General features: G+C 49.9%; 1 protein-coding gene and 1 pseudogene across 2 annotated transcripts; one reads left to right on the forward strand and one right to left on the reverse strand.

Moving 5' to 3' along the window:
- On the forward strand, window positions 1–5637 carry LOC120395410 (olfactory receptor 51G2-like). Of its 2 annotated transcripts, XM_039519774.1 has the most exons (2): window positions 1–926; window positions 5613–5637. In XM_039519774.1, exons 1-2 carry the CDS (start codon window positions 4–6, stop codon window positions 5635–5637), a joined length of 948 nt encoding a protein of 315 aa, XP_039375708.1. In that variant the 5' UTR covers window positions 1–3. The 2 variants fall into 2 exon arrangements, with proteins under 2 accessions (XP_039375708.1, XP_039375707.1); XM_039519773.1 differs by lacking the exon at window positions 5613–5637 and having other exon boundaries at window positions 1–939.
- A 4516-nt stretch (window positions 5638–10153) lies between these two features.
- Window positions 10154–12559, reverse strand: LOC120395384 (annotated as a pseudogene).
- Between the last annotated feature and the right edge of the window lie 14444 nt (window positions 12560–27003).

Genomic DNA, 27003 nt, shown 5'->3' on the forward strand with positions numbered 1-27003 from the left:
ATTATGTCAGCTGTCAATGACACCAAATTCAACTCTGCAGTGTTTCTTTTCACGGGGATACCTGGGCTAGAAGACGTCCATCTCTGGATCTCTATCCCCTTCTGCTTAATGTACGTTATTTCGATAGTAGGAAATTCAGTCATTCTGTTCATTGTAAAAACAGATCCAACCCTCCATGAGCCCATGTACATTTTCCTTTCCATGTTGGCCATCACAGACCTTGGCTTATCGATAGCCACCATGCCAACGATACTGGGCATATACTTGTTTAACTCTAGAGAGATCAGCCTGGATGCCTGTTTTGCCCAGCTGTTCTTCATCCACTCACTTTCGTTCATTGAATCCTCTGTGCTTTTGTTGATGGCCTTTGACCGCTTTGTTGCGATCCGTGACCCACTGAGATATACTTCCACTTTAACCCTGCCAAGAACAGCCAAGATGGGACTGGTGTGTGTGCTAAGAGGGGTGGCCTTAATATTCCCACTCCCCTTTCTCCTGAAACGGTTCCGATACTGTCGAGCCAATGTCCTCTCCCATTGCTACTGCCTGCACCAAGAGGTCATGAAGATGGCTTGTTCTGACATCACAGTCAACAGCATCTATGGCTTGTTCATAATAGTCTCCACGGTGGGGTTGGACTCGCTGCTCATCCTCCTATCTTATGTGATGATACTCAAAACAGTGCTGAGCATTGTATCTCACGTGGAGCGTGTCAGAGCCCTGAACACATGTGTCTCCCACGTTTGTGCTGTCCTGCTCTTCTACACACCAATGATCGGTCTTTCTGTGTTACACAGACTTGGGAAGAGCTCTCCTCCCTTGCTTCAGATTCTCCTGGGCTATGTCTACCTGCTGGTCCCACCTCTGATGAACCCAATAGTGTACAGCGTGAAAAGCAAACACCTTCGTGCGAGGATAATCAGGGTGTTCATCAAGTGAAGTGTAACTTCGTCATCCAGCTCTAGTACTGTTGACATGGGAGATGAAAAACACAGACCACCTATTCCATCCTGAAAAAAGAACAGGAGTACGTGTGGCACCTTAGTTTCTAAGGTGCCACACGTACTCCTGTTCTTTTTGCAGATACAGACTAACACGGCTGCTACTCTGAAACCTGTCATATTCCATCCTGGACGCTTACATCTGAGACAACATGAGCTACTGATTTTCACTCTGTAGAGACAGATTCAGAAGGGGTCTAAGGCCTGGTGGAATGAGAGGGGATGGTGAGCGAGGACAGTGCATTCGGGGAAGGAGGCCAAATCAGGCAGCAGCATTTACAGAGTGACTGTGGTTGTGGAAAGCCAGGGGACTGGTGGGATGTTCGCCCATAATGATCCATGTCGGTGTTTGCTCTGACCTTAGAATTCCTGTTGATACAGTCAATAAAGAGAAGGGACGTGGATGTTGTTTACCAATACACCTGGCCTGTCTCTGTCCCGTTTGTGGTGAAATATCCCAGGAGTATGAAAAAGCTTCAGAGCTGTTCTGCAGTCAGAGTCCTGGCCCTTCCTGAGGGCTCTGGGTTCTCAGTGACCCCTGGGGGCTGCACCAGCCAGGGGCGGCTCTGTGTATTTTGCCACCCCAAGCACGGCTGTCAGGCGGCTTTCAGCAGCTTGCCTGCGGGAGGTCCGCTGATAACGCGGATTCAGCGTACCCGCTGCTGAAATGCTGCCGAAGCCACGGGACCGGTGGACCTCCCGCAGGCATGCCGCTGAAGGCAGCCTGACTGGCACCCTCACGGCGACCAGCAGGCTGCCTCCCTGCAGCTTTCCACCCCAGGCACGCGCTTGCTGCGCTGGTGCCTTGAATAGCTCCTAGCACCAGCTGTGGACAGGGGCTATTCGAGGGGCACGGACCACCCACCCTTTCCCTACCCCCTCAGCCAAGTGCTTGTGACCGAGTCGTATCAGAGACAGGAGCCCCAGGAGAATCCACTCAGGCAGCCCCTCCCCCCCATTGATGGCTCTGTACACCACACACCTATTGAGCCCACCCCCAGCCAACTGCAATGCCCCCAAGGCAGAGCAGAGCTGGATGTGTGAATGAGGGTCTGACACACAGGAGTCCTGGCAGGACACTCAGGCCCAGGTTCCCTCCCTGGCCCCAGTTGCTCGCAAAGGGGTGGAAACAGGCCTCAGCTCCCTCACAGAGGCACAGCTAGTTCCTAGTCCCACCCAGCCCATGCAGTGTTAGGTGACCACCATTTCACAAGGCAGAAGTGAGTCAGAGGCAGGAGCCCCCTCTGTGAACCCCACCTCTGTTCCCCCTCTTCTCCTGAGGCTCCCCCCTGCACCCCTCTTCTCCTGAGGCTCCACTCCTTCTCCCCTTCTCCTGAGGCTCCCCCCTTCACCCCCTCTTCTCCTGAGGCTCCTGCCCCATCTTTTCTCCCCATGGCTCTGCCCCCTGCTCATCCGCTTCCCCCAAGGCTCTGCTCACAGGCCAGGCTGGAAGCTAGAGCCCGAGGACCATAACTGCTGCACAGTGAGCCACGGTGAGGAGCCCCAGACCTTCCACCTGCGCTGGGCAGGGGGATGGAGGGCCCAAGAGCAGCCCCAATCCCGTTCCCCTGCCTCCCAGGAGGCACCCCCCAGGGAAGGTAAGAGTCTGGGATTCTCTTCCAACCCTCATCTTCTGTGATTCTACTGTGACAATCCTGATTTTTATTGTCTAGTGTATGTCAAGCAAGAGTTAAAGTTTAGCTAACAGCTAAGGCAGGAACCGCAGATCAGGCAGGAATGCTTTAGAGCCCCAAGGACAGTGGTTTCTGTCAATACATGAGAACTCAGATATTCAAATGTCCACCCAGTAACTCAGCTTACAAAGTCACAAAACTGGGGGACTGAGCAAGAAAAGGGCAGATGAAATTCACTGTTGATAAGTGCAAAGTAATGCACAGTGAAAAACATAATGCCAACAAGACATACAAAATGATGGGATCGAAATTAGCTGTTACCACTCAGGGAAGAGATCTTGGAGTCACTGGGGATAGTTCTCTGAAATCCTCCATTTATGGTGAAGCAGCAGTCAAAGACTGAACAGAATGTTAGGTACCATTAGGAAAGGGATAGATAATAAACAGAACATATCATATTGCCTCAGTACAAAGCCATGGCACGCCCCCATCTTGAATACCGCGTGCACTTCCGGTTGCCCTATCTCAGAAAAGATACATTTGAACTGTAAAAGTACAGAGAAGGACAACAAAAATGTTTAGGGGTCTGGAACAACTTCCATATGAGGAGAGATTAACAGACCCATAAGACTTGGACATTTCATCTTGGAAAAGAGACGACTTAGTGGGGATATGACTGGTGTGGAGAAAGTAAATAAAGAAGTGTTATTTGCTCCTCCTCATAAGCTTGGAGCACAGGGTTGGACTAGATACCTGCTGAGGTCCCTAACAACCTTGATATTCTATGATAACACAAGAACTGGGGTCACCAAATGAAATTAATAGGCAGCAGGTTTAAAATAAATAAAAGGAAGTATTTCTTCACACAACGTGCATCCAGCCTCCAGAACTCATTGCCAAGGGATGTTGTAAAGGCCAAAAGTTAATTGGGTCCAAAAAAGAATTTGATTCAGGAGAAAGCATGACTCTGCATTATTATCTGGCAAAGGAAATCTTCTTGTGTTCCTGTTTTGTGATGTCATAGGAGTTTAACTCCCTCAGTTTCTGATACTCTCAGCATGCTGAGCTGCCAGCTGCCCCCTCCCCAGTCACTAGCTCCAGAGAGGAAGGATGGTTCAGTGGTTAAAGTGCTACCCTGGGGCACAGAGGATCTAGCTTAATTCCAGGCTCTCCCACAGACTTCTCCTGTGACCTTGGGCAACTCACTTAGTTCCTTTGTGCAGCAAAAATAAGTGTTTTAATACGGCTCAATATAGAGGTATAAATCCAGGAACAAGGAACACAGGCAATCTATACCAGATGGGGGACCCAATCCTGGGAAACAGTGACTCTGAAAATGACTTGGGGGTTACAATCAGCTGAACATGAGCTCCCAGTTCGGTTCTAGGGCTCAAAAAGTGGGTGCAATCTGTGATGTACAACCAGGGGAATCTCGAGTAGGGGCAGAGAGGTAATTTTACCTCTGTGTTTGGCCCTGGTGTGACCACTGCTGGGATCCAGTTCTGGTGTCTACTGTTCAAAAAGGAAGTTGCTAAATTGGAGGGGTGTCAGAGAATAACTATGGGAATGATTAACGGATTAGAAAACCTGCCTTACAGTGATGGACTCGAGCTCTATCTGTTTAGCATAACAAAGAGAAGGTTATGGTGTGATTTGATCACAGTCCATAAATACCAGCATGAGGAACAAATGTTTAACAATGGGCCCTTCAATCAAGGAGAGAACATTATAACAGGATCCAATGGCTGGAAGCTGAAGCTAGACAAATTGAGACTGGAACTAAGGTGTAATTTTTTTTAACAATGAGGGTAATTAACCATATTTAGCAATGGCCATGGCAGATTCTCCATCACTGACAATTGTTAAATCTAGGCTGGATATTGTTCTAACAGCTCTGCTCTAGGGGTTATTGCAGGGCAGGTCTCTGGCCTGTTCTATACAAGGGGTCAGACTAGGTGATCACAATGGTGTCTTCTGGTCTTGGGATCTGCCCACTGGTGTTAGTAGCACGGCGCTGCCGCACAGGGGGTTGTACTGAAAAATATGTTAGTGATTGCGAGGTGCTCGGACGCTACAATAATTGGGGTCAGAGCTACGTGCCTTAGAGAATTCAGTTCTATGTGCCTCATAAGGGCAATTTGAGGCACTGGGTGGAGAACTTGAACTCTTCCCAACACCTCTTGGTGATGAGGCCCTGTCATTAGCATGGCCCCCTTTGACGAGGGAGTTCTGGGTGCCTCCTGCAGCTGGGCAGTAAGAGGGGGAATCAGGACGTGATTTCAGAGAGCGAAGGATCTGGAGAGCATTGCCTGGCCGAACAGAGCCCTGCTGGGCTGCCCCTCGGTCTGATCCTGACCCTCACCTGCTCCATGAGCACTGAGAACCTCTGTAGCACTGGAGATAGACCTCACACCCTGCATCCAAATTTCCAACATCACCAAGTTTGGGGGCACTTAGACTGGGGGAGGAGTTGTCTGGGTCCCATAGAGAGCTAGCAGCAGGCATGTGAGCTTGGCTTGGGTCACTCCCATGTCAATTAAGAATGTGAATGGCCTTGCTTACCCAGTGTGTGCCTGTCTCATGCCTGACTAGGGGAGGAGACCCTCTGAGCTGTGCCTCAGGAACCCACTGGCTCTGCGAGCCCGTCACTGTTATGTCCGGCTGTCTGTGGTGTAACCCTGTTCCTTACAACATGGGGCTCTGCAGCCAAGTGCAGAGGGAAACAGCGTCTCTGCAACTGATGGACTGTGTGACCACTCACTAACCCTCAGTGCCTGCGTTTGTGGGTGCTCGGCTTGAGATCCGGCCAGCAGCACCAGCTCCTGGGATTTCATCAGGAGTCTTGCACCATTTCCCATCTTTCTTAAAGCCCCAACTTCTGGAATCAAGACACTGCTTGGCAATCTCACCTTTCAGTTTTGACAGGCCCGGCTGGATTCTCTGCTGTGCCAGCAGAGCTCCCCCATGCGCTGCAGAGAGTGGGGATGGCAAAGGCCAGTTAAAGTGGTTTGATTCTCTGGCCTGTTCTCTGTCTTCCTCAGTGGAGTTTAGAGCAGCCTGGGGGATGGGCTGACCTCTGCCCATTGAGAACGGCTTCCAGGAGCACAGATCATTCCGGCCAAGTCTGAATTCCCTGCGGTGCCGCTCTGTGAATACCTGAAGCTCATGGGTGGCGCGAGCTTCTTCTCAGTGGCAGGGGCGGCTCCAGGCACTAGCACGCCAAGCGTGTGCTTGGGGCGGCAAGCCACGGGGGGCGCTCTGCTGGTCTCCACAAGGACCGCAGGCAGGTTGCCTTCGGCGGCATGCCTGCGGAGGGTCCGCTGGTCCCGCGGCTGCCTGCCTGCTGTGCTTGAGGCGGCAAAATATCTAGAGCCACCCCTGCTCAGTGGGGAGGAGGATGAGAAAGCTCTAGCTCCCCTCACTATGAGGCCCTGCTCCTCTTTCCCCCAAGTCCCCACAACCCGCCCAGGGCAGCTGGAGGGTCCGGGTTCCCCAGAGTGACCCTTTCTGTTGCGTTGCAGGCGGGCCGGATAAAGCACAACAACCAATATGATTGCAAGCTGAATCATTTATTATTTACAATGCATCATATTATATAGGCTTCTCCATATTAACAAACGTCAGACACACCAACATTACATTGCTGCTGATTGGTTCTTTGTTTGATACACACACTTTTCACATGCATGGCCCTTTGCTTACTGGTTTCCCATTTCCCATGCAACTTATCTGATTCCAATTAGGCCACCTGGCATTTGCCTCGCTCTGGCAGTTCCCTACTTTCTCATAACAACTTTATCTCATCCCTCTATTCTTGTTGTCCTGCTGCTGTAACTTTCCACCAAGGCAGCATAGGGATGATGTAACCCGACACCTTTCTCCCTGGGCGGCACTTACCGTGGCTTGGCTCTGGCTTCCGGCCTCTCTAGTGGACGGGTTTTGGGGGAAGATGAGGGGGAAGGGTGGGTCGCAGAGGGGATGGAGCTCCTGCCTGTGTCCCGCTTTTCCCTTTAGAAAGGGGGGCCATCCTGCACTGAGCGGGCTGGGCTGAGAGAGGAGCTAGCAGTGCCTCTGTCAGGGTGCTGAGGCCTGTTTCCACCCCTTTGCATTGCTGGGGCAGCACCAACGGAGGGGAAAGACGGCCCAGATAATGGGCCAGAATCTCTTGCCAGGTCTCCTGTGTGTCAGACCCTCACTCACAGACACAGCTCTGCTCCACATCTGGGGCACTGCGGCTAGATGGGGGTGCCCTCCGTAGGTGTGCTGAATGCAGAGCCATCAACGGGCGTGGAGGGGCTGGGCTGCCTGAATGGCTTCTCCTGGGGTTCCTGTGTTAATCATGTCTCTGGCATGACTCAGTCACAAGCCCTTTCCTGAGGATGTAGGGGAAGGATGCGTGACTGTGCCCCATGAAAATCCCCTGTCCAGAGCTGGAGCAGCCTCCAAGGATCACACAGCACCCAGAGCACTCAGGAAGGGCCAGGACTGTGACTGCAGAACAGCTCTGCAGCTTTTTTCATGGCCCCTGGATGTTTAACCAGAGACGGGACAGTGACAGACCCAGGGGCGGCAGCTTATATGGGCTCGAGGTGCTTAAGCACCAGGAATATTCAAGGCTGAGGGCTCTGCTCCACCAATATTTGGAGCTGGGTTTCTCCCCTGCCCCCGCCTCGGAGCTTCCCTGCCTGAAAGAAAATAGCCAGTGCCTCTCTCCTTTCTTTGTGCTGCTTCTGCCTAAGGCTATAGAGAACAACGGCCAGCAGCCTCTTGGAGCACCGGGGGAGGGGAAGAGGGAGAGAGGAGGAGGAAGGAGGCACACAGGTACTTGGGAGCTCTCTCCCCCGCCTCTCCCCTCGGCACCCAGGGGCAGCAGCAGGGGTGGGGAGGCCACACATGATGGCAACCCCCCGCCCTGGTTTGACAAACTGGGAATGTTCTTAGTGTCTTCTCTGAATACTGTGTTGGTGCCTCAGTGTCCCCTCTGCAGTTCTTAAGTTTCTAGGTGGTGGGATAAGGGGGTGTGATTGCTGCAGAGCAAAGGGCCAGTGCACCTAAATGCCTGACACTCTGTCTCTTTGCATCTGATGGTCTGGGCCCCTCCTCTGCAAAGGTGCCAGCTGAAGGAGTTGGAGACAAAGAGGTCAGGTGACCTCCTGGCCCGGGAAAGGGGCTGAGCAGAGAGGAGTGGCTGGGGAGGGGTCAGTCTGGAGCTGGCTGGGGACGAGGAGTGAGGGCAGAAGGGGGGGTCTGGCTCACTGCCCCCAGAATGGACCCGGCCGAGGGGTCCGGTTCGCGGTACCTACAAGCTCTGTTTTAGACCGTGTTCCTGTCATCAAATAAACCTCTGTGTTACTGGCTGGCTGAGAGTCACGTCTGACTGCAAAGTGGGGGTGCAGGACCCTGTGGCTTCCCCAGGACCCCGCCTGGGCGGGCTCACTGTGGGAAGCGCACGGAGGGGCAGGGGATGCTGAATGCTCCAAAGAGAGACCCAAGAGGTGAAGACATGTGAGCTTCTTGCCCTGCAGACAGTCTGCTCCAAGGGAGAGGAGGCTCCCCAGAGTCCTGACTGGCTTTGTGAGGAGCAGTTCCAGAGCATCGCCCAGGGACTCCGTGACACCCGGTACCCACCATAGGGGAGGCAAGTGGGCTTTCTGGACCTGAGAGAGTTCCTAGGAGCATGTGCAGTGACTGTGGTGCAGAGTGAGTGTGCTGTGGGGGGGGGGAAGGGGGAGAGAAGGGATCCCTCCCCTGGAGCTTGCTGCTGCCGGTAACGGTGTGGGGGGAGAGTCCTATCTGGCCCTAGCCCTGGGGCAGCCTGTCTGCATCCCAAGTTCTTTATCCCCAGCCCCGCCCCACCCCAGAGCCTGCGCTCCCAGCACCCCAACCCTGACCACCCTCCTGCACTGTGAACCCCTCATCCCCAGCCCCACCCCAGAGCCCTCACCTGAGGGGAAAAACGTGCAACTTAAATTTGGTGGTCAGTTTGGAGTATCATTGTGTTTAGCACAATACTTGATTATTTTACACCCCTTTAAAGTATATAACTAGTCGTATACAGGTGTTACAAGGTGGGAATGTTCTTAATGTTTTCTCTGAATACTGTGTGGGTGCCTCAGTTTCCTCTCTGCATTTCTCAAGGATCTAGATGGTGGGATACGGGGGTGTGATTGTTGTAGAGCCCTAGAGGGCCAGTGTGATGCCATCTGCACAGAGAATGGCCGAAACCTTGTCTCCGGGCAACTGATGGCCTGGGCTGCTCTCCTGCAAGCTGCCAACTAAAGGTGTTGGAGAACAAAGAGATCATGTGGCCTCCTAATTCCTGGAAAAGAGACAAAGGCCAGAGGAGGGAGTGTCAGTGCCTGTGCGGACTTCCGAGAAGTGCATGGTGTGGAAGGGGATGCTGGGATGCTTTGGAACTACTCCATACAAAGCCAGTCAGGACTCTGGGGGAGCCTCCTCTCTCTGAGCAGACTGTCTCCAGGGCAAGAAACTCACATTTTCCTGGGTCTGACCTTGGAGCATTCAGCATGCCCTTCCACACTGTGCGCTTTCCGCAGCGTGTGTGCCCAGGCAGGTCCTGGGGCAACCAGAGGTCCCTGCACCCCAACTCTGCAGTCAGTCGTGACTCTCAGCCAGCCGGTAAAACAGAAGGTTTATTAGATGACAGGATCACAGTCTAAAACAGAGCTTGTAGGTACAGAAAACAGGACCCCTCAGTCAGGTCTATCTTGGAGGGTGGGGAGCCTAGATCCAAGTTCTGGGCCTCTCCCCATTTCCCCAGCCAGCTCCAAACTGACACTCCCTCCTCTAGCCTCTGTGTCTCTTCTGGACAAGGAGGCCACCTGATCTCTTTGTCCCCAACACCTTCAGTTGGCACCTTGCAGGGGAAACTGAGGCACCCACACAGTATTCAGAGAAAACATTAAGAACATTCCCAATGTGTCACAACCGGTACAACAAAATTTAGTACCGTATATTGAAGCAGGCAAGTGCTGCTTCTGTCTTTCCACTTTTAATTAACCCTTGTAATCTTGTGGTGCTGACGCGTTGTAGCTTCATTTTATATCGGCTTACAGGGCGAGAGCGGGGGGGGACCACCATTTTGGGCACCACCAAAAATTATACAAACCTGCCGCCTATGGACAGACCAGGTGTTATGGGAAACAACATCCACATCCCTTCTCTTTATTGAGAGTATAGAGAGGAATTCTGAGGTTGGAGCAGCCACCAACGTGGCAATTTATGGGCCAACATCCCACCGGTCCCCTGGCTCCCAACGAACACAGTCTCTTTGAAAATGCTGCTGCCTGCCTTGGTCTCCTTCCCCCAGTGCCCTGTCCTCCCTCACCAGCCCCCCTTCCATTGCTCCAGGTATTAGACCCCATCTGAACCTTGTTCTACAGAGTAGAGATCATTAGCTCATGTAGTCTTGGATGTAAAGCTCCAGGATGGAATAGGTGGTCCACGTTTATCGTCTCCTGTGTCAGCAGGGCTGCAGCTGGTTCATGAACTGAACCGTCATTTGACGAATGCCCTGATTATCCCTGCACGCAGGTGTCTGTTTTTCACGCTGTACACGATTGGATTAATCAGGGGTGGGACCAGCAGGGAGATGTATCCCAGGAAAATTTGAAGCAAGGGAGATGATCCCTTTCCAAATCTGTGTAACACAGATAAGCCAATCTCTGGTGAATAGAACAGCAGGACGGCGCAGAGGTGGGAGACGCAGGTGTTCAGGGCCCTGAGGCACTCTGCATTGGACGCGATGCTCAGCGCTGTTTTGAGGATCATCACATAAGAGAGAAATATGAACACCGAGTCCAACCCCACCGTTAAGAGTGTAACAAACAAGCCATAGATGCTGTTGACTGTGATATCTGAACAAGCCATCTTCATGACCTCCTGGTGCAGGCAGTAGGAGTGGGAAAGGACATTGGCTCGACAGTATTGGAACCTTTTCAGTAGAAAGGGGAGTGGGAATATTACAGCTACACCTCTTAGTGCAAACACCAGTCCCATATTGGCTATTCTTGGCAGGGTTAAGATGGAAGCATATCTCAGCGGGTCACGGATTGCGATGAAGCGGTCAAAGGCCATCAACAAGAGCACGGAGGATTCAATAAATTGAAGTGAGTGGATGAAGAATAGCTGGGCAAAACAGGCTTCGAAGCTGATCTCCCGAGAGTTAAACAAGTATATGCCCAGTATCGTCGGCATGGTGGATATCGATAAGCCAAGGTCTGTGACGGCCAACATGGAAAGGAAAATGTACATGGGCTCATGGAGCCTTGAATCTGTTTTTATAATGAACAGAATGACTGAATTTCCTACTATTGAAATAACATACATTAAGCAGAAGGGGATAGAAATCCAAAGATGGACGTCTTCCTGCCCAGGTATCCCGGTGAGAAGGAACACTGCAGAGTTGAATTTGGTGTCATTGACAGCTGACATAATATACTGGGCAGGTCCAATGAATTTTTTACTTTCCTTCCTGAAAAGAAAAAACAAGAGGAGACTAGATGATATTTAACGAGACATCTTTCTGTTCTCAGTGCAAGTCTAGAGACACCAAAGAGCTCAAGGCAGATCAGCAAGAATATAGTCTTGGATTTACAACACCGAGAGAAAGATAGGCACTGCCAGACTGGATCAAGTATCAAGTGACCAGTACCAGATGCTGCAGGGGAAGGTGGAAGATGCCCTGCAATAGGCAGCTATGCGATAACCTGCTTCCAGGGAAAAATTCCCCTCCCCCTCGAGACACAATAGTTAGACATATTTTGTGTTCTAAATCAGGGAGGCTTTGAGCCCTTCCAAGACTTTAAAAAAAAATCTTCACTGCTGTAATTAAATATTCTGGTAACCCATATGTGCCTACAGTCCCTCTTTGAATCCTGCTAAATTCTTGTCCCCAATGATATCTTGTGGCTTTGAATTTCACAGCCTACTTGAGCGCTGTGTGATTTTACAGTTGTGACCTTCACGCTGACACTCTTTCTGGCCTTCCACTTCTGAGTGTGGCCTATTTTATCTTGACATGTGTGTAAACACATGGTGGGAGCATGGAGAAAGCTGTCATTGTATTTATCCGTCCTGCACTAAAGCTATTTATAAACATATTTCAATACCTCATTTTATATATATATAGATATATAGAGAGAGATATAAAATTTTCTCCACTCCTGAGAGTTCAAATTATGCCACTGCCTCTTTGCAGTACAATGGATAAATTTTTAGGGCCAGATTTTTAATTCAGTAACATTGACTTCAAAAGTATAACTCCAGATTTACATGTGTAAATTCAATCAGAACCGAGCTCTATTAATTTTCCCTTACCAAATGCTCCCAGCTGTACACTCTGACCAGGGGCGGCTCTAGGCACCAGCAAAACAAGCTGGTGCCTAGGGCGGCAAAATCTAGGGGGCGGCAAAAGGCTGGGGCCCCAGGTCATCCTGCCGCTGCGGCCCGTCCCCTGCTGCCGGGGGGGGGGGGGCGGCAGGCTGGGCCGGCGGACCTGCCGCAGTCATGCCTGCGGGAGGTACACCGGAGCCCCGGGACGACCGGACCTGCCGCAGGCATGACTGCGGAGGGGGCGCTGGTCCCGCGGCTCGGCTGGACCTCCCACAGGCATGACTGCGGCAGCTCAAGCGGAGCCGCCGGACCCGCGAACCGTCCGCAGCCGCGGGGGGTCCAGCCGAGCCACGCGGGACCAGCGGTCCCTCTGCAGTCATGCCCGCGGGAGGTCCGCTGCTCCCACGGCTCCGGGGCGCCTCCCGCGCATGACTGCTTGGGGCGGCCAAAACGGTAGAGCCGCCCCTGACTCTGACCCACAAAAACCCTTCCAAGAGAAGCTGAATTGCTTTGAATGGCCAATGTTGACTGAATCCAGAGAATTCAGTCATCCTACAGGCTTCTCTTCATCCTCACAGGACCAGCGTCTTCTCCCCATTTAGTGGTCTGTAGATATCTCGCAAATCACAAGCTAAAACAGTTACTTCAGCTGGGCAGGGGAGGTGTTGCCATCACAAATGGGTATTCAAATTGGTGAATACTGCAAACATTGGTGTTGCACTAATATACAGCTAAGTGTGCAAGCCATGCTCATGTAAGAGGTGATGGGCATAAATAACACTCCCCTTTCCTGCACCTCAGCTCTACTCTTTGCTGAAACATTGACCAGCAGTTCTGGTCTCTCAGGACTTTTTGGAAAGTCTTGCACAAATATTGCAGAGTTATTGTGTGCATGACCCTAAGTGTAAATGTTAGAAAAGATCATGAAACTATTGCAAACAGTTTGTAGAGCACTTCTGAAATACTTTCTAAAGCAAATGTCATTAAGATGCAAAGTTACCACTGCTCCTTCCTGTAGATATTCCAACAACTCTGCTGCTAGCTTTTGATATACATGCACATCATGAAAGTTTGGTCTGTAATATTTAAATTACAATGAAGAGTTTGGGCATAGCTTTTATACATCTGTTCTCTAGAATGTCAATGCATTCTTTCTCCTTTGATCTTCTTTCAGAGATGATTTCTCAGGTTACAGTGGGTCTTAAAATGTGGCGTCTGTCATCTGGATTTCTTCAGAACCTGAAAAGATCTCAGCCCTCAGTCAATCATTTGTCAGCAAACAAAAGTCCTCCTCTCCCCCTGGGTTTAAAGTTGTCCAGTTCTCCCCAGGTTCTGTTCTGTAGGACTGTAGTCTATATACAGAGTGGTAACAAGCATTGGGTGGGGTAAGTATATAAAATATCCATTCCTTGAGCTCTCACTCTCTAATACCTAGCAACCCCAACACCTGGTATTCAGATATTATGAGTGTTTGCATGAAGTAAGTGGATTTCAAAGTCAAATGCATTAGTATTCATGGAAATGGAACTTCATTTCACACAGGAAATTAGTCTATTTCTCTCTCTCTCTCTCTCTCTCTCTCTGCCTATGTCCTGTATGTATAAAATACATAGCACCCGGGAAAGGCATTGGGGCAGACATGGAGCTGAGCTGCCATAATGAATGTGTGTGTTAAACCCAGTTCTTGGGATGTTTCCTGTCTAGCTATACTGGGTTGACTATTGGGATGTTTATGTTATGGCTGTATTGGTTTAACCCAGTCTGGTGCTTCTTAGTTTAATCTCAGGCTGCTGGAAAACAAGCAAGAAGGGAAGCAACTACTCAAGAAAAGCCACCACTCAGTCAGCACTTCAGGGATTTTGAGAGACAATAGCGGAGCTACAAGCTGGGAAGAGCCTATTTCCAGGCTACAGCCACATTACAGAGCTTGTTTTGCCAGGGCTGGGAGCCTGTCCAGAGATGCGGCAGCTCTTGCTGAGAAGCTCTTCAGATGGACAGACACAGACACCGCTGGGGAAGTCTGAAGGCCCTCGGCCTGTCTGGGTCCCCGTCAGATTGGGAGGGCTTGGAGTCAGAGATGTGTACAGACTGTTGTTTGAAAACCCTCTTATTCTCCCATGTTACGCTTTATTCCTGCTGTTCAGATTAAAACGTATTTTGGTTCAAGAAGGCTGGTCACTCATCTCACCACTGCTCACAGACTCCCAGAGAGAAGGACCACAGGCACCATAGCCTCTCGGACACATAGGGGGCTGTAGCACAGGGTGGGAGGGTGGGAGTATCATGGGATTCCATGCCAGGAGAGGGCAGGGTACAAGACCTCACATCTGAAATTCAGAGACCAGAGAGGGGGCTGAGATGCTGGTTGCCCTGTAACTCTGAGGGGTCTCCACAGGGAAGAAATTATAGAGCCCTCAGCCAGTCAGGAAACAGAAATATGCCCTATCGGACTTGTTACCACAGTGCAATGCAGCTCTAAAATCCTGCATTCACAATCAAACCAGAGAATAAAACCTTTGAAAATTATTTGCTGATTAAATTTCCAGAAGCAAATAAACCTGAGGCAATTTGGGAACTAGTCACTGATATTCTGTGGGGTCTCCTATCGCTCAGCCTCTGGCAGGATGGGGCCCAGAACTTACAGCATTTCTAGAAATAGGAGCCCTTGAGAAATCCTGACTTGGAGCATCGGGGTTTTTGCACTCTGACTTCGCTTTGAATCTCAGATTTCTGTGTAGCTTGAATAACCGACCATTGACCCTAGGAAGATGTAGGGGAGGGGTTTGCAAGCTACCTAGTGCTGCCTGTCCTCCAACCCCATCACTGACTCACTCAGGGAGCCCAGCTGAGTCCTCTGTTGCTGCACAGAACATCTGCAAATGTGAACAGCTTGGAGCTTTCCCTCTACTCATTGTAAAGATAGTGAAACCTGCCAACTTACCCAATTCCTGCTAGGAGGGGAGCTGCTGATACGACAAGTCTTCACCCTAAAGGACAAGGAGTCATCAGAGAGGCTGCATGAGCAGCAGGCAGCATCTGTTCAGACACGGAGGGAAGTGTCTTTAAGAAGCATGTCTGCACATTCCCTTGGGGGCCACTTGGCCATCAGGGAACCTCAGCTGCTTGGCTTCCTGTGCAGCAGCTTTAACCCCATCATGGCCAATGCAAACTTTAGGAGGCCAATTAACAGGGGATGGATGGTGATCCTACCCAACTGGACTGATGTGCAAGCCTTGCTGCAGGCTCTATTCCTGGAATCCAGGCGTGTCATCAATGTTTGTGTGGTTGTGATTAGTCACATGGCTACCTTGAGGCGGCCAAGTGCTAACAGTCATGATGTTAAAGCTGTCATCTTGCTAAAATAAAATAGAATAATAGAATAATAAATAATAAATAATAATAATAATAATAATATAGGACCATATTTCTCTCAGCAACCTCTTTTCTGCATTACAAACCCAGGGTGCAGTCCAGGGAAGGGAGATTCCAAAAGGCCCCATACATGGAAATTTCCCTTGGATTGTTCCAGGAGAGAAGGTCCCTTCCCTTCTCCTTGAGGAATGAAAAGGGGGACCCAGAATTCAGGGATCCCCAAAGTTATGCACAGATCTCAGTGATCTACCGGTAGCTCGGCCCACCCCCACCCTCAATTTCTGGGCTTCCACAACTGCTCTAGGACGCTCCCCAGCTCCCTGCTAGCACAGGCTCATCAGAGATGTGCTACCAGGGCCTCTCACAGGATCTGCTGAAGGGGCCTTGTACAGGGTGGGGGTGGGGCTGCACAGCGATGGGAAGGCTGGTTAGAGGAGCACAATACCTTAGCCATAGTCTGGTTGGGAGGTTTCTACCTTTCCATGTACAGAGTCAAGCCACACACTCAGTCAGCGCAACCTTTGTTTGTGTTGCAAGGGAGAGGAAGATGAAAAGCCTCCAGTTTCTCTTGGGGATCCAAAGTGTCAGCTCTATAAACAAAAGCCCTTCCCTATCTATCCCACACTGGGGTGTACTGCACCCTCAGCAAGTTTGCGGATGATACTAAGCTGTGGGGAGAGGTAGATAAACTGGAGGGTAGGGATAGGGTCCTGTAGCGGGGAGGTCACCAGCTCCTTCCCTGGAGGGCTTAAAACAGCCCAGGAGATGAGCTCCCAGGCTGAATGGGGAAGCAGGCACAGCTGGGGGCCATGGCCCAAACAGACCTCAGCTGGCCCTTATAAAAGGGCTGTGAGCCAGGCGCTCATTGAGTCTCCTCTAGCTGTGGAGGGAGACGAGCCTGGCTGCTGGGGAGCGCACCAGGGTACCTGAGGTGGAACAGGGCTGGGGAAAGGCGAGAGGAGCTGGGGAGCTCCTGCCTGGCAACTCCCCAGGCTGCCGGCCTTGTGCAAGGCCAAATAGGTACTGGGGTTGCAGGGGGCAGCCCAAGGGTAGGCGGAGGCAGCAGGTTCAAACTCCCCTCGGCTGTGATGAGTGGCTTGTACACTGCAGTCTGCCACAGTGAGCGGGCTAGATGGTGACTGGCAGTAGCCTTATGCTGAGGTGAGGTGAGGATAGTGGGTGGGGGTTCCTCTGGGAGGGAAGACCCAGAAACCGTGGGGGTACTGCCAGGGGGCAGCTCCCAAGAGAAAGGGGCACTGGGGTCTGGGAGGGACATGGGGGCCAGTGAAAGGCGAGACCCTGTCCAACAGGGGGTGCTACGGAGGCTGGAAAGCTAATTCCCTGGAAAGCCAGTCGGGGGCACCGTGGCAGTGAGTCTCACACTGTTACAGGGCCAGAGTGACCTAGACAAATTAGAGGATTGGGCCAAAGAAATATGATGAGGTTCAACAAGGATAAGTGCAAAGTCCTGCACTTAGGACGGAAGAATCACATGCACTGCTACAGACTAGGGACCAACTGGCTAAGCGGCAGTTCTGCAGAAAAAGACCTGAGCCTTACAAAGGATGAGAAGCTGGATATGAGGCAGCAGTGTGCCCTTGTTGCCAAGATGGTTAACAGGAGCATATTGGGGTGCCTTAGTAAGAGCATTGCCAGCAGATCGAGGGAAGTGACTATTCCCCTCTATTCATCACTGGTGAGGCCACATCTGGAGTATTGTATCCAGTTTTGAGCCCCCCACTACAGAAATGATGTGGACAAATTGGAGAGAGTCCAGCGCAGAGCAAAGGAAATGATTAGGGGTTTGGGGCACATGACTTATGAGGAGAGGCTGAGGGAACTGGGCTTATTTAGTTTGCAGAAGAGAAGAGTGAGGGAGGATTTGATAGCAGCCTTAAATTACCTGAAGGGGGGTTCCAAAGAGGATGGAGCTCGGCTGTCCTCAGTGGTGGCAGATAACAGAACAAGGAGCAATGGTCTCAGGTTGCAGTGGGGAGGCCTAGGTTGGATATTAGGAAACACTATTTCACTAGGAGGGTGGTGAAGCACTGGAATGGGTTACCTAGGGAGGTGGTTCAATCTCCATCTTTAGAAGTTTTTAATCTTCTATATGATTCTATGATTCATTGAGGGGAAAGTGACCTCTATTAATGAGTTTGCATTGTTCAGATGCCTGTGCAGTGTAAAACAGTGTAATTCTGGATTTATACTCCAGGAAGGGTGCAAGGCTGGGGACCTGGTAAATTGGCTGTTGTTTCGTATTTGTGAGTGAGTGGCTTAGGTAAAGCACTCAGTTATCTCAGGTAGGTGGGTGGTGCCACCTGCTGTCGTGCTGGGTGATAACAGGGCCTGGAGAGCCTGGCTGTGTCTATGCCCCCCACCCCCACCCCCACCCCCACCCCAGAGCACCGTGAGAGAGGCCAGCCCTCCTGAATTGTTGGGAGCTTAGCAGTGTCACCGGCTCCCAGGCTGCACCCCGGTCATAACTGGCCACAGAGATTTTAGTACAAACTGATAAATTAAACAGGAAAAGTCACCAGGACCAGAAGGAACTCATATATCAAATTGCAGAACTACTAAATGTGGTATGAAACCTGTAATTTAAATCGGCCTCTCTGCTGGATGACGCAAATAGCTAATGTGATACTGATTTTTTTTTTAAAAGGCTTCAGAGGTGATCCCAGAAATTACAGGCCACTAATCCTAATGTCAGTACCTCGCAAATTGTTTGAAAGTAAAATAAAGAACAGACACATACAGGAACATGACTTGTTGGGGAAGAGTCAGCATTGCTTTTGTAAAGGGAAATCATACCTTACTAATCTATAAGAATTATTTGAATGGGTCAACACAAATGTGGGCAAGGTTGATCCAGAAGATATAGTTGTTAGGGGGCTTATTTCTTCACCCTCTCACTTCCCTGGTCCTTCTCGCATGAACAGAGAGCAACCATACCCGAAGTCTAAAGGCGCAAAAAATTCGATGTTTATTGGGGTGAACTTCCAGCCAGCACAATTCCAGTTTCCTTCCTTAGTGTCCCCCTTCCTAGCTCTGACACCACAGAGCCTTGCCTGAGTCCCTGTTCCTGTTCCCATTTCCCCCTTTAGCAAAACATGATACCAATTCCCCCACCCCCATCCCCAGTCCCTGTTCCCAACCCTGCCCCCTCACTTCCTGATTGACTGCAGACTATATAGTAAAACTTGAATTCTGCTTAGCTATACCTTAACCAATCGTTTTACTGAAATTCAACTAACCAATCTTCACATATTGTAACAAGATTATCTAACCAATTATATCCCACCACCTTAATTGGTTTACACCCAACAAAATTAATTATACAGTAGACAGAAACAATCACAGAACCAGACAGAGACCATGCAAATAAATTTACAAAATAATACAGAAGTGAGGATTTCACAACTACATCTATACAGACATAAGGGTTTTCCAGCTGTGTTTATTGATAAGTGAGTTCTTACCAGACAGGATGCTATCAAACTAAGTTTCCTTTTACATCTTCTAGGCTCTACCCTTTCTCTGGAGGTGATAGATCGGATCCCCTTCCTAACAGCCCCAGATTGCCTGATTTCAATATGACTAAACAGGGCCTCAGACTGTCACAGTAAGAGAAGGCCATTACACAGACAGAGATTTTTGATTCTTTCTTTTATACCTCTATAACTAGCTAAGTGATAAGAATACACCTAAATTCATAAAGTATAGGCCAGACAGGCTTGAATATGTATATTCTAACAATAATGTACTTGAACTTCCAGAAAGCCTTTGACAAGATCCCTCACTAAAGGCTCTTAAGAAAAGTAAGCAGTCATGGGAGAAGAAGGAAGCTTCTCTCCTGGAGCAGTAACTGGTTACAAGATAGGAAACAAAGGGTAGGAATAAATGGTCAGTTTTCAGAATGGAGACAGTTAACTAGTTGTGTCCGACAGGGGTCTATACTGGGACCAGTGCTGTTCCACATATTCATAAATGATCTGGAAAATGGGTGAGCAGTGAGGTGGCAAAATTTGCAGAGGGTATAAAATTATTCAATATACTTAAGACCAGAGCAGACTGTGAGGAGTTACGTAGGGATCTCACAAAACTCAGTGACTGTGCAACAAAGAGGCAGATGATATTTAGTGCTGATAAATGCAAAGTAATACACACTGGAAAAGATAATACCCACTATATAAAATGAGGGTTCCAAATTAGCTGTTACCACTAAAGAAAGAGATCTTGGAGTCATTGTGGCTAGTTCTCAGAAAACATCCTCTCAATGTGCAGCGGCAGTCAAACAAGTGAACCGAATGTTGGGAACCATGGGTGGCAGATGTAATAAGCCAGGACAGGCTGAGCGCCCCGATGCAGCTGCAGACGCCAGACACCAGTTGTGGGGTTTGCACAGTGAATTTTTGGTTATTATTATGCTCCTGCAGGTTCTAGGGTGGCTGAGGAGGCAATGCGAAGTACTGAGCTTCGTGTGTTCATCAGTGATCTCCCTGGGCTCCATGTTGATTACTGATGAACCCAGGAAGCTGAATAGCACATACCACTGTGCCAGGTTGTCACCCCCAGAGTGCAGTCTGAGAGCTGTGGGGACTGTTGTGCCCCTAAACCCTCCAGCTGGGCTGGCCAATCAAACACTGCTTTTTTGGTGTCTCAGTGAGCCTCTGAAAACTGTGTTATCACCCAATACGACAGCAGGTGGTGCCACACACCCATCGGAGCTACCTGAGTGCTTTACCTAAGCCACTCAAAGACAGGCAGGAGACAACAGCCAATTTCCGAGCTCCCCAACCTTGCATGCTTGCTGGAGTATAAACCCAGAATTATACCGTCTGTACAGCATAAGCTCATTAATATAGGTCACTTTATCCTTGATGTGGGAAAGATATTCAACAGCCTTTGTACACAGAGCTGAGATTTTCCCCAGACACCTTACTCAAAATGTGATGGTAAAGATAAAGCATAAAACAAGTTTATTAACTACAAAAAGATGGATTTTAAGCGAATAAGTCAGGTCTCCGTGGACCACTTAATTATCTTTCCAAATGTTGTTTGTACCGTTCGCTAAGTATTGTAAAGCACTTTGAATAAATGTGCTACATAAAAAAATAATTAACGGGTTTTTGTTCTACAAATAAAAGCACACAACTCATATTTTAATATCAGTAGTGTTACTTTTCTAATGCAGTGGATGTGCCCTCGCTCCTGCACTGCAGCAGCCCCCGAGCTGGGGCTGGGAAGGAGGGCCATTTCTCCCCAACAGCTGCAGCTCTGGAGCTGGGGAAAGTCGCCTCTTTCTCTGGCCAACATAGCCCTGAACATCCCAAATTCCCCCACCCCTTCTTCTCACCCCACTGCCCCCTCTCACCTACCCCCTACTCCCCACAAAGCCACCACCTCACCTTACATGAGTGTCTTCTCCAGAGTCCAGGCACCTAATTAGTGGAGCCACATCTGTACAGCTCCACTAATTAGGTGGGTGGCCCTTCATTTTCTTGTTTGTGGTGGCCCAGGTGCACACCTTAGAGGGAACTATCCGCAGACTACCTGAATGGAGCTCATGGACCACTGGGGGTCCACAGACCACAGTTTGAGAACCTCTGTTATAAGTGATAGCAAACAGATCACCTAGAAAATAAACTAAAATGCAAATTAAGCCTAATGTTCTAGATAGACTGGATATGAATTACCAGTTTCTCACCCTGACTGATGATACAAGCAGTCCACCAAGTTTCCATATGCAGGCTAGAAATCCCTTTAGGCTGGGACCAGCACTTCCCCCAGTTCAGTCTTTGTTCCTCAGGTGTTTCAAGGAGGTCTCTTGTGTGGGGAGTGAAGCCAAGGTATGATGTCACTCCCCACCTTATATAGTTTTTCCATAGGGCGGGAACCCTTTGTTTCAAGCCAACTCCCCAGCCCAGTTTGTGGAAAAATATAGGTAACAAAATGGAGTCCAGTGTCATGTGGTCTGGTCCCATACTCTTGCATATGCTGGTGAGTCATAGCAGCCATTACTTATAGGCTGGCTGAAAGGTTCACAGGAAGGTGAAGTTCTTCCATGGTCCATTGTGTTTGCTGATGAGTGAGGAGCATTGTCTAGCTTCTTCATTGTTGTACCTGAAATGCTAGTTGTGGGTATTACCCAGAGTAAGCACATATGAAATACAGCTACATAGTCAATATTCATAACTCCAGGTACAAAAATGATACATGCATAGAAATAAGATAACCATATTGAACAAATCATAATTTTCCCAATGGCACCTCACAAGACATATCTTGTACCATACGCATCAGAATTATGTCATAATCAGCTCATAATCATACCACTATGAAGAATATGAGGTGAAGTATCACACCTCCCCCCTTAGTTTTCTGCTGGAGGGTTAGTCTCTGACTGATGTGCAGGAGGTGTGCCTAATATTCTCTTTAGGTTTCGTCCATATAATTTCTAAGTGTTATCAAACACTGTAGTGTCTATCACTATAAGGCAGGTTTCTAATCCTTTAGTCATTCTCATGGCTCTTCACTGACCCCTCTCCTTTTTATCAATTTCAACACCTGAAGAAGACACAGGATCCCCGCAGAGGTCACACCAGTGCCAAATACAGAGATAAAATAAGCTTTTTTCCCCTACTCGAGATTCCCCTGGTTGTACACCACGGATTGCGCTAACTTTCTTGGCCGTTGCCTTGCACTGGGAGCTCATGTTCAGCTGATTATCCACAATGCCACCAAGTCAATTTCAGAGTTGCTGCTTCCCAGGACAGAGTCCCCCATCTGGTAAGGACGGCCTGTGTCCCTTGTTCCTAGATGTAAACATTTCCAATGAGCTATATTAAAACACATATTGCTGAGGCACAATGGGATTAAGTGAGTTGTCCAAGGTCACAGCAGAAGTCTGTGGAAGAGCCTGAAACGGAAGCCAGTTCTTCTTCGTTCCAGGCCAGCACTTTAACCACTGAACAATACTTCCTCTCTGGGGCTAGTGGCTGGGGAGGGAGCAGCTGGCAGCTCAGCATGGTGAGATTACCAGAAACTAAGGAAATTAAACTCCTGTGATTTCACTGAATTGGAACCAAAGCACAATTCCTTTTCCAGATGATAACACTGAGTCATGCTTTCTCCTGAATCTATTGAGGGACAAATCCATTGGCCAGGGCACGGAGCAGGGTCATAGTGGACAAGCAACTCCACATGAACTCCCAGTGTGATGCAAAATGGGCGAATGTGACCCATAGAGACATAAGAATGGAAAGGACCTCCTGGGTCAATGAGTCCATGCCCCTGCTATGGCAGGAGACCCCGGCATATCATCTGGTCCATAAACTTGCCAAACTCCATCTTAAAAAAAAGCTGGGTTCGTTGCCCCGCACTGGTCCTGTTGGGAGGCTGTTCCAGAACTTCCCTCCTCTGATGGTCAGAAATATCCTTCTCCTTTCCAGACTCAGTTTACTTCTGGCCAGTTTGTCCCCATTTATTCTTGTGCCAACACTGTCCTTTAGCTTGGGGAACAATGCATCTTGGAATGCTCCAATCCAGATAAGAAGTCTTCCTGGAGACATACAAGATACCATGTGGACAATGGCTTCTGCCTGTAAAGACTGTGAGTCATGCATGGACATGTGACTTGCCCAGGTGACTCCAGAACTCCATCTTGGAGCTGAACTTTGCATAGGAGTGAGGAAGGGGGTCTCCACCCACAAGAGAAAGTCTATTTAAACCCGTGGGAGACCCCTCCATTTTGTCTTCAGCTGGCTAAGGAAGGAGCCTCTCCACCGCCCAGGATACTTGAAGGAAACTGGAACAAAGAACAATCACTCCAGGGGGTGTGAGTGATTGCTGGACCCAGGCTAAAAGGAGACTAGTCTGTAAAAGGGAGAATTCTGGAACTGGTGAGGAACTTATCTGTATTTAGTTTAATTAGACATAGATTTGCACATTTTATTTCATTTTTCTTGGTGACTTACTTTGTTCTGTCTGTTCCATAAGCTTTATACAGGGTAAAACGGATTTATTTGGGTTTAGACCCCACTGGGAGTTGGGCATCTGAGTGCTAAAGACAAGCACACTTCTGTGAGCTGCTTTCAGGTAAACCTGCAGCTTTAGGGCAAGTAATTCCAACCCTGGGTCTTTGTTGGAGCAGACAGGAGTGTCTGGCTCAGCAAGACAGGGTGCTGAGGTCCTGGGCTGGTAGGGAAAACAGGGATAGAAGTAGTCTGGGCACATCAGGTGGCAGCTCCCAGGGGGGTTTCTGTGGCCCAACCCGTCACAGCCCCTTTCTTCTGGAAGCAGCCTCTGGGAACTGAAACCTGTGTGAGCCTGGGCCTAGTTACCATAGTGCTTAGCTGTGTTCATGTTACGTGGCCACGGTGCTCTCAGACTACTTTCTCCCAGATGAGGGAGACTGTCTAAGATGAGGTCCCCATGGCCATTGCTCCATTGCATCTCAGTTAGACCCATTCAGCCTCAATGGCTGAAAACACTGGTCACGTGACTGTGCTGAAACGCTCGGCGACCCAATGAGACTCCAACACTCTTCTCAAAAATCCACTACCTACCCTTCACTGTTACCTCTGAGCACCCCCACATCTGCCACAGAGACCAAGGGGCTGGACTCATGGGGCTTTCCACAAGCCAGCTGTCACAGGAGGCTGTGGTCAGAGGCCTTTTATAGACCAATGTCAGAGGTGTTGCTCTGTGGAACCCTGACACAGCCCGGATCTTAGGGTCTCAGGGTATCTGAGCACCTGGAATGTATTTATCCTCCCGGCACCGCTGTGAGGCAGGGCAGGGCTATTATCCACCTGTGCAGAAGCTCAGAGACAGCCAATGGCTTGTCCATGGTCATGCACCACAAGGGAATCAAACTGAGCTGTCTTGAGTCACAGAGCAGTGCCAGACCACAGGCCCAGCCTTCCAGCCATCCGAGCGGTGACAGGCCTGGCTGGATTCTCTGCTGTGCCAGCAGAGCTCCCCCCTGCGGTGCAGAGAGTGCGGATGGCAAGGAGCCTGTTATAGTGGTTTGATTTGCTGGCCTGTTCTCCAAGTGCCTCAGTGGAGTTTAGAGCTGCCTAGGGGATGGGCTGACCTCCGCCCATTGGTAACGGCTTCCAAGAGCACATCACATGTACGGGGAGATTTTGGCAAACCAGTAAAGTGCCTGAAACCACTATGGCTTATTGCTAAAAGTGGCCATGTAGCAAACTCAGCTTCACCAAGGCAGGAGGGGAGGGAGTTTTGGCTGCCACAGAAAGGGCAGCTTGACCCCGCATCCTTCCTGATAAGAATTGTGTTGAAGTTGCTGATACACTTTAGAAGAGCAGGATGTGCCCCTGAAATGCCTATTGGGGTCTCCAGGCTGCAAACTCTGGAAAAACCCACACCTGGTTAATCAATAATCAGAAGGAGCCTCCTGCTTGACCATTGGAACTGCTTGCTTAACAAGTTTTCTGTAAGGGACATGTCATTCTATTACTAATGTATAAATAAGGGGGAAAAGCTTGAGATAGTGGGACTCTTTGGGAATGGACTCTCCCTCTGGATGCATCTTGTGTTCCCCACTGGCAGACGGGCTGCCACTGTGCCACTGGAGAGCCATACTCAGCTTCGAGTAATTATCGAGGGTTGGGGATGTGTTACTAACCTGTTGTGGACGTGTGTAAGTGCTTGAGACTAAGTAAGTTTAGCTTTAAGTGAAAGCACTCTTGTGTTGTCCTGTTTGTGCTAGCCATCTATCGGTCGGACGGCCGTGTCTCCCCTGATTTATTTCCTGGCACCTCCTCACACAGAGTAAAAGTTACCGAGAGCTTTGGGTTGCAAGAACCCCGTGTAACAGACACTCTGGCCAAGTCCCTGATGACAGGTGCCGACCCAGACTGTTCCCTGGGGGTCTGAGGAAGCCCAGTAGGCACCCTGAGCTTTCTTCTAGGGTCCTTGCAATGACTTACTCTCAGCCTGGAATACTAAAAACAAGAGCCCCCTTTATGGGGTCACATTAATTCAGTTTCCTCCGAAACATAGGCTCTCCTATCCTCCGGCCCCATCCTCCTTCTTTACTCAGTAGCCCCCCACCGACCTCCTTGCTGGGGTCACTGCTGGTACAGGCTTGTCACACCACATTCTCCTCCTTTTCCCTGGAGGCCCCACCCCCTGACCCATCTCCTTCCACTAATCCCTTCCCCCTGCTCCTCCACTTTCCCCAAGGCTCCGCCCCCCAGACAGGCTGAAACTGGGCTGTGGTAAGAGCTACCCCGGGATACCAGGCTGCTGCAGGGAGCCTCAGACTCTCCACCTTCCCCTGGGGCATGCATCCTGGGGTAGGGACACAGGCTGGGGGCTTCTCTTGCACTCTGCATCCCCCTGTCTAGGACAGGTGGAAGGTCTGGGGCTCCTCACAGTGTCTCTTGCTCCCTGGGCAGCTCTGACCACCTTGCGGCTCTAGCTTCTGGCCTGGAGAGAGGGTGGAGCCTTGGGTAACGAGGAGGCGTAGGGGTGTGGTATTGGGGGAAGAGATGGGGCAGAGGGGGCAGACTCAGAGGAAGAGGAGGAGCAGAGTGTGGACCCTCAAGGGGGAAGAAGAGGAGCAGGGGTGGGGTCACAGAGAGGACGAGGATCCTACATGTGTCACACTTTTGCTTTTTGAAAAGCGGTCACCCTAAACTGAATGGGCTGGGCTGGAAAAGGAGCTCGCTGTGCCTCTGTGGGGGAGTTGAGGACCGTCTCCACTCTTTTTTCAAGCATCTGGGGCAGCACAAATGGAGGAGAGGAGGAGAGAATCTCTTGCCAGTTCTCTGGTGTGTCAGACCCTCACTCAGACACTCAGCATTCCTATGCTTTGGTGGGCAGTGAGCTCAGCAGGTATGTGGTGTGCACAGCCATCGACGGGGCTCCCTGAATGGCTTCTCCAAGGGATCCTATGTTAATCATGTCTCTGACACGACTCTGTCACAAGTATGTGGCGGAGGGCGTGGGGGAAGGGTGGGTGTCCGTGCCGATTGAATACCCCTATCCGCAGCTGGTGCAGTTCTCATATATCATACAGCACCCAGAGTGCTCAGGAAAGGCCAGGGGTGTGACTGCAGAACAGCTTTCTTCATGGCCTGCGGATGTTTAGCCAGAAATGGGACAGTGACAGGCCAGGTGTAATGGGAAACATCATCCAACCCTCTTCATTTTATGTATGCATCTGATGAAGTGGGGTTTAGCCCACTAAAGCTTATGCCCAGATAAATTTATTAGTGTCAAAAGTTGTTTTTCCTGATACAGACTAATGCAGCTACCACTCTAAAACCGTTTACTTTACTGAGTGTATCAAAAGGAATCCTGAGGTTGGCGCATCTACCAATGTGGCAATTTACGGGCCAATATTCCACCGGTATCCCAGCTCTCCACAAACACAGTCACTCTGTAAATGCTGCTACCTGCTTTGGTCTTCTTCCCACAATGCACTGTCCTCTCTTACCAGCCCCTCTCCCAATCCTCCAGGCCTTAGACCCCAACTGAACCTCTCTCTACACAGTGCAGATGAGTAGCTCATGTCGTCTTGGATGTCAGGTCCAGGATGGAATAGATGGCCCGTGTTTTTCGGCTACCATGTCACCAGTATTGAAGCTGGGTGATGAACTGACTCT

Source organism: Mauremys reevesii, linkage group 1 (genome assembly GCF_016161935.1).
Source record: "Mauremys reevesii isolate NIE-2019 linkage group 1, ASM1616193v1, whole genome shotgun sequence".
NCBI lineage: Eukaryota > Metazoa > Chordata > Testudines > Geoemydidae > Mauremys > Mauremys reevesii.